Source organism: Charadrius vociferus, unplaced genomic scaffold (assembly GCF_000708025.1).
Source record: "Charadrius vociferus isolate BGI_N301 unplaced genomic scaffold, ASM70802v2 scaffold343, whole genome shotgun sequence".
Taxonomy (NCBI): Eukaryota; Metazoa; Chordata; class Aves; order Charadriiformes; family Charadriidae; genus Charadrius; species Charadrius vociferus.
The window spans coordinates 128,924-136,190 of record NW_009647952.1 but is presented as its reverse complement, the minus strand read 5'-3'; the positions used below and the strand labels follow the sequence as shown (position 1 = coordinate 136,190).

The 7,267-nt window shown below is 44.3% G+C and overlaps 1 protein-coding gene across 1 annotated transcript in view; it reads left to right on the top strand.

Annotated features, from left to right (window-relative positions):
* Positions 1-1,885: 1,885 nt before the first annotated feature.
* The window catches only part of HOOK3 (hook microtubule-tethering protein 3), an 82,226-nt gene continuing 76,844 nt past the window's right edge, over positions 1,886-7,267 (top strand). Inside the window, exon 1 of the mRNA XM_009883296.1 lies at positions 1,886-1,966. Coding sequence (XP_009881598.1) covers positions 1,944-1,966 — 23 coding nt within the window. The 5' untranslated portion in view covers positions 1,886-1,943. The remainder of the gene's footprint in view (positions 1,967-7,267) is intronic.

Below are 7,267 nucleotides of genomic sequence, written 5' to 3'. Positions count from 1 at the left end.
ATATATACACACACAAATGTGTGTATGTTTGTGTATAATACTTACACATACATATACATATAAACCAATACTTTGTTAGTAGTATCCTAGTTCATATGGGTATATAGGTATATATATGTTTAAATATATGTGTGTACATACAGACATACATAGAAAACCTATACATCCTATATGTTCTAGAATATTACTGATAGCCTACTAAATCTGCCTACTTCTAAGGTATGAACTTAAATTAGTCTTGTTAATTTACCCTTATGTAGTTAGATACTGTACTCTGTAAGAATGTTAGTTGCTTAAATATTTATGAGAAAAAATATTGGATTTTGCGACTTAATTTCTAGCAGGTGGCTGTCAGCGTGGCAGTTTCAATTAAATTTTCTGCATTTTGTCAAGCTAATTAGGTGCAAGAAATCAGGAAGGGAGGGCAAGAGAAGGTCTTGAGGGTACTGGTGGATGAAAACCTGGACGTAAACCAACAATGTGCACTCACAACCCAGAAAGCTAACTGTATCCTGGGCTGCATCAAAGGAATTACCCCTTGTCCTATCACAGCAGGCCCTGCTAAAAAGTTTGTCCCCATCTTTCTCATATGCCCCCTATAGTACTGAAAGGATGCAACATGGTCCCCTCAGAGCCTTCTCTTCTCTTGGCTGAATAACCCCAACTCTCTCAGCCTGTCCTCGTAGGAGAGCTGCTCTGGCCCTCTGATAATTTCTGTGGCCCTCCTCTGGACCTGCTCCAACAGGTCCATGTCTTTCCTGTACTGAGGACTCCAGAGCTGGACACAGTAGTCTAGGTGGGGTCTCACCAGAGTGGAGTAGAGGGGCAGAATCACCTCCCTAGACCTGCTGGGCATGCTTCTTTTGATGCAGCCCAGAATGCGGTTAGCTTTCTGGGCTGTGAGCACACATTGTTGGTTCACATCCAGGTTTTCATCCACCAGTACCCTCAAGACCTTCTCAGCAGGGCTGCTGTCAATCCCTTCATTCCCTAGTTGGTATTGATACTGGCGGTTGCTCTGCCCCCGGTGCAGAACCTTACACTTGGCCTTGGTGAACCTCATGAGGTTTGCAGGGGCCCACTTCTCGAGCCTGTCCAGGTCCCTCTGGATGGCATCCCATCCCTCAGGCATGTCAACTGCACCACTCAGCTTGGTGTCATCTGAAAATTTGCTGAGGGTACACTTGATCCCACTGTCTATGTCACCAATGAAGATATTTGAACAGCACTGGTCCTAATACACACCCCCAAGGGACGCAACTTGTTACTGATCTCCATCTGCACATTGAGCCATTGACCACTACCCTCTGTATGCCATCATCCAACCAATTTTTCATCCACCGAACAGTCCACCCATCAAATTCATACACTCCAGTTTAGAGAGAAGGATGTTGGGGGGGGGGCGGGTCAGAGGCCTTACAGAAATCCAGATGGAGGCCATCCATAGCTCTTCCCTCGTCCACTGATGTAGTCACTCTGTCATAGAAGGCCAGTAGGTTGGTCATCCTTTCCTGATTTCTTACACTTGGGGATCAAAAGTTCTTGAGCTCTGAGGAAGCACTCCAGAAGTACTTGAATGGGATAACAGAAGTCCCAGTGACTTTTCAAATTAGAAATCAGTGTGGACAATTTGCCTTTTGGAGAATGTACTGCTGTTAATTGTAGCAAAATTTACAGGTTTTTGAAAACAAAGATGCCAAGCCCTGTCAGTAGTTCATTTCCTCAATTGCTCTTAAATCTAAAGCTTCTTAGTTCCTAACATGTACACTAAATTTGTGGGGTTTACTCTGTTCTATTTGCTATTTGGTAGTATTTCTTTTAGTTTTGAAAATCCCTTGACATTGAACTAAAAGAATATAAACTTTTCCTTTCTCCCACAGATCCAGACATTTAATGTTGAGGCACCATGCCAAACTGTGGAAGATTTAACGAATGGGGTTGTGATGGCCCAGGTGCTTCAAAAAATGTAAGAAATTTTTTGTTTAATGAATTAAATGCACACATTTTTGTTATCAATATATTTCTGTATTTAAGTGTATTTTAGTTCAAACTTGGATGGTATTCCATAAAGATGTGGCTTTTCCTATGCTTAGACAGTACTGTAATCTGGAACATGACTAATACAGATTTTTCTGTATAGTTTTCAGATAACTATCTTGAATGAAAAAAAAAAAGTTTTGTTTTAGGAAGGTATTTATTCAAGTGTGAGCTTACTGGAAAGTAAGTTGGATTAAAACTAAGCTTACAAATTCAAACTTTTTTAAAAAGTTGGAACCAGTGTAAGGTAAAGTATTGGCCCCAGTCATTGTTCGAAACTACAGTCAGTGTATCAATAATGTTAGAATTAATTTCATGCAATAACACTTCCATCATAAACTGGAACTGTCAATTTATTTGTTGGCTAAGTTACTACATTCTTGAAAGTACATGATAGAATAATAGCTGTTACACTAGGTAATGTTTTATTATTTTGAACTTTAAGATTAAATAGCATAAAATGCATTAGTTTACTGTCTCGGTGTGATCTAGGATGTTTTTGGGGACTGCAGATGTGCATCTGAAATGTAGCTATATGCAGAATTACCTATTTTCACAGAAACACATGTTTTTTTCATTCATTATGAGCTTAAGCAGCAATTACCAAAGTCAGCAGTCCACATAGATCATGCCAGTTCCTACAGACATTTATTTTTACAAAAAGATTTGCTTTATTCTTTTTAATGTGAAGAGGTTAATGTCTTGACTGTAGATGCAGAATAAAGTGTTTTCTATGTAATTCGTTGAAAATGAAGATTGGACAGGTACAGGATAGATATGAACAGCTTTCTGTTAGAGTTGTTCTGGTTTGCAGCAAAGAGTCTTGGAATAGTTGAGGTTGGAATGCATCTCTGGAGCGTTTAATCCACCTCACATGCTCAAAGCAGGATTGTGTCCAGTCAGATTCTTAGTATATGGAAGGATCGAGACTCCACAGCCCCTCTGGGCTACCTGTTCCAATATTCAATTGCCCTCACAGTTTTAAAAAACAAAACAAACACACAAACCAAAACAAAACAAAAAAAGCAGGGGACATTTTTTTCTTTGTTGGCAGATTGAAGTACTTGTCTTTCAGTTTGTGTCTACTGCCTCTTGTCTGTTCACTGGACATGACTAAGAAGATTATGTGAGAGTATAAAGAAGAAGGAACCATCAGGTATTTATACACAGGACTGATAAGACCCCACTGAGCCTTCTCTTCTTGGGGTTAAACAGACAAAGCTCGCTCAGTCTCACCTCATGTGACAGATGCTCCAGTCTGATAATCATCTTAATTGCCCTTTGCTGAGCTTCCTTGTATGTCCAGGTCTCTCTCATACTGAGACACAGCACTTCAGAGGTGGTCTCATCAGAGCTGAGTAGTACCTCCCTTTGCCTGCTGGCAATGCTCTTCCCAGTGCAGCCCAGGATGTGGTTGGCCTTCTTTGCCACAAAGATGCATTGCTGAAATGTGTGCAGCTTGGTTTCTACCAAGCTGCTTCTCTGCAAAGCTGCTTTCCAAACACTTGGCCCTGAGAATATACTGGTTTGCACTTAATTTTGCTGAAATGCATAAGGTTCCTGTCAGCCCATTTCTCCAGCCTCTCAATGTCCTTCCAAGTGGCAGCACAGCTATCAGGTGTATCAAACACTCCTTCTGGTTTTGTATTATCTGAAGATTTGTACTCTGTTCCATCATTTAGGTCACTGTTAAAGATGATTAACAGTGTTGACCCCTTGGGTATGCTGCTAGTGGACTGTCCTCCAGCTGGACTTTTTGCTGCTACTCATAACATTTTGAGCCTGGCAGTTCAGCCATTTTTCAACCCACCGAACTATCCACTTGCCCAGACCATGCATCATCAGTTTTTCCATGAAGATGTTATCCTGATCAGGTGGTTGGTAGTGGGCACCTTTAACAATGTTGCCTATGTTTGTCTGCCTGGTCATCCTGACCTGCAACCTCTCAGCTGGTTCATCATCCATCCCAAAGCAGAGCTCATGCATTTGCACTGCTCTTTCACAGAAAGGGCCTGTCACTGCCTTCCCAGCTTCTTCTTCCTAAAGAGCCTGTATTCATTCATGGAAACAACCTTGTCGTATGAGCCATCCTACCACGTCTTTATGATCCCAATGAGACTGTGCCCTAGTAACTACACACAGAGCTCTGTTTCCTCTTGTTTGTTCTCCATGGTGCATGCATTACTGTACAAGCACTTCACATGTGCATCCAGTCTTGCTTGATTCCCAAGAATGAGAGCTTTCCCTGGAGTGCTTTTCTGTACGCCTTTACTTATTTATGTGATATGCTTGGGGTGATCCTATTTCAGCCCTGTTTTTTTGACTATGGGGTATCTCTTGTTGGCATCATCCCACACCTTTTGCTTCCCAACGGAGTCCACTACTTTGTCCCTTGATGTTTGGTTGTATTTTCCCTCCTCTATTTTTCCTTGTTTAAAACTGTTCTTACCATAGTCAGGTGGATCCTATCTCTTCCAAGCAGTCCTCGATTCTCAAAGAGGGTTCTATGGTCATAGAACCCAAAACCCTGCTGCCAACACCAGTTCACAGCTGGTTGTTGACCTGCAGGATCTGTCTGCTCCCCAAGCCCTTCCTGGTGCGACTGGGGAGAACACCACTTGGCTCTTGACCGTAGTCACACTTGGTACTTTCTAGGTCTGCCTAGCTGTATAGCTGGTGCCCAGGTGGAAGAGTGGGAGTAATACTGTGAGGGCTGGACAAGCTTTGGCAGAGTTTCACAATGCCATGAATTCAAACACCTAGCAAGCAGCAACCCTTGGATGACGAGTCGTCTAAGAAGATGAGGGTCCTCCATCCCTTGCTAACACTTGCCACTTCGCTCTTGTGCTGCTGTTCAGGTTTACTGAACACAGATGATTCGTTTGACAAAGCTCCTAGCCCCTTAACTGCTCTGAGGGCACTGAATCTGTTCCGTGGTTGCAAATCTTCAGGTGGAGCAGGAGCCTTCCCCCTACTGAAAGAAAGAGCTGCCTGTTCACACAAGATAAAAGGAGGAAAGAGGAAATCTCAGTGTAGTCAAATATTTCAAGGGAACACTTCTAAGCATGTGGAAGGGTAAGACCTGGAGTGTAGAATCCTAAAGGCTTGAAGTAGAGAACAGTCTTTCTTTCTTTCCTACCTGAAACTTCAAAGAAGATGTAAATGCTGCAATGTTTCTGCACCTAATTACTCATTCTGTGAGGAACATGAGGGATCACTTACCAAAACTATCCAATCTTTACATATTTTTGCATCAAGCAGTACTAATTTCAAGTAATGTCAGCAGTTCTTTTGCTTCAGAGTAATTGAAGCAGTCTTTCTACTGTTTTAATGTATTTTGCTGATATAGAAAAAATGACACAGCACCCCGCAGTAGAAATGGATTTTCCAACCCAGCATTTAAATCAGCTCACTTGTAAGTTTTCTGAAGTCTGAACATCAAGTTTGCAAGTCTGAAGGGTGAATACAACATAAATCAGATACTGTTCCATTGTCATGCACACCAGGATGAACGAGGAGCAGATTGCCACCGTCTGCTTGGCCGTCCTGAAGGCCCTCTCTGTCCTCCACGCGCAGCGCGTCATCCACCGCGACATCAAGAGCGACTCCATCCTCCTCACCCACGATGGCAGGGTGAAACTCTCCGACTTTGGGTTTTGTGCCCAAGTCAACAAGGAGGTGCCACGACAGAAGTCGCTGGTGGGGACCCCGTACTGGATGGCGCCGGAGCTCATCTCCCGCCTGCCCTATGGCCCGGAGGTAGATATCTGGTCGCTGGGCGTGATGGTCATCGAGACGGTGGACGGAGAACCGCCTTATTTTAACGAGCCGCCCTTGAAGGCCATGAAAATGATCCGCGACAATCTGCCCCCCAAGCTTAAAAACGTGCACAAGGTAAAAGAAGGGGATGGACGGGGGACGATGGGGCATCCTGGGACGGGGCAAAACCCTCCGGGGGTCCCCTGGGACGTGTCCATCTCGACTCCATCCTCCTCACCCACGATGGCAGGGTGAAACTCTCCGACTTTGGGTTTTGTGCCCAAGTCAACAAGGAGGTGCCACGACAGAAGTCGCTGGTGGGGACCCCGTACTGGATGGCGCCGGAGGTCATCTCCCGCCTGCCCTATGGCCCGGAGGTAGATATCTGGTCGCTGGGCGTGATGGTCATCGAGACGGTGGACGGAGAACCGCCTTATTTTAACGCGTCGCCCTTGAAGGCCATGAAAGTGATCCGTGACAATCTGCCCCCCAAGCTTAAAAACGTGCACAAGGTTTCGCCCTCCCTCAAAGGTTTCCTGGACCACATGCTGGTGTGGGACCTGGTGCAATGGGCTGCTGCCAACGAACTCTTGAAGTATCGTCCTTTTTTACCTGCTGGTGTATAAACAGGTGGTGAACATATAAATGGTGGGTTCACTAAACTTTATAGTAAATCAGGATTTCAGCATAATCATCTGTGAATCTGTTTGCAGAGCATTTAGAAAAAATGTAATAGTGACATGTTTAATATGGGTCTGTCTTGAACCTCTGTAGTTCTTCTGTAGGGTACAGTTTCCTCTTAACTTAGTGATGTGTCAGTAGTTGATAAATGTATATATTCTTGGTGGACTAGTGTTGCGACGGGGGAAGACATGGACACTCAATATGAGCAATCAGCAAGCTTCGTTTATTGAATAGCACAGCTGTCTTTTATAATGGGCTAAAACATATTCCATGTTTACTCTATTATAATTGGCTACTACATGTTTCATATATACTCTGCTATAATTAGTTATATGTGTTCCAACAACACAGCATTCTGATTGGTTCATCACTCCAGCCCTTAGCTCCTTATCTGTGGCTAGCTACCTCTTCTCCCATGCAACTACTCCCTCTTTTCCCATGCCTGAGTAATCACAGGCTTCTCATCACCGTCTAGCACCTGCAGTCAGGGTCAGGGTGCCCTTGCCAATTAGCAATCACAGGAACTGGGTCCGATGTTTCCCAAGCTCCTGCTCGGCCAGCTGGATCATATCTATGTTACCCTTCTCAGCTAGCCAATTTCCCACATTATTCCTTGCAACTCGTGTACCCGTGCCCGTAGGGTCGAGGTAGGATGTCCATCCCACCTCCTCATGTCCTCTCCATGGTCACGCAGGTAAAACCACAGGGTGCCTCGTGGTGTGTACGCCCTGTACTCTCCCTCTTGAGCAGGGAAACGCCTGCTCCTAATAGCTGAGATGCTGGCCTG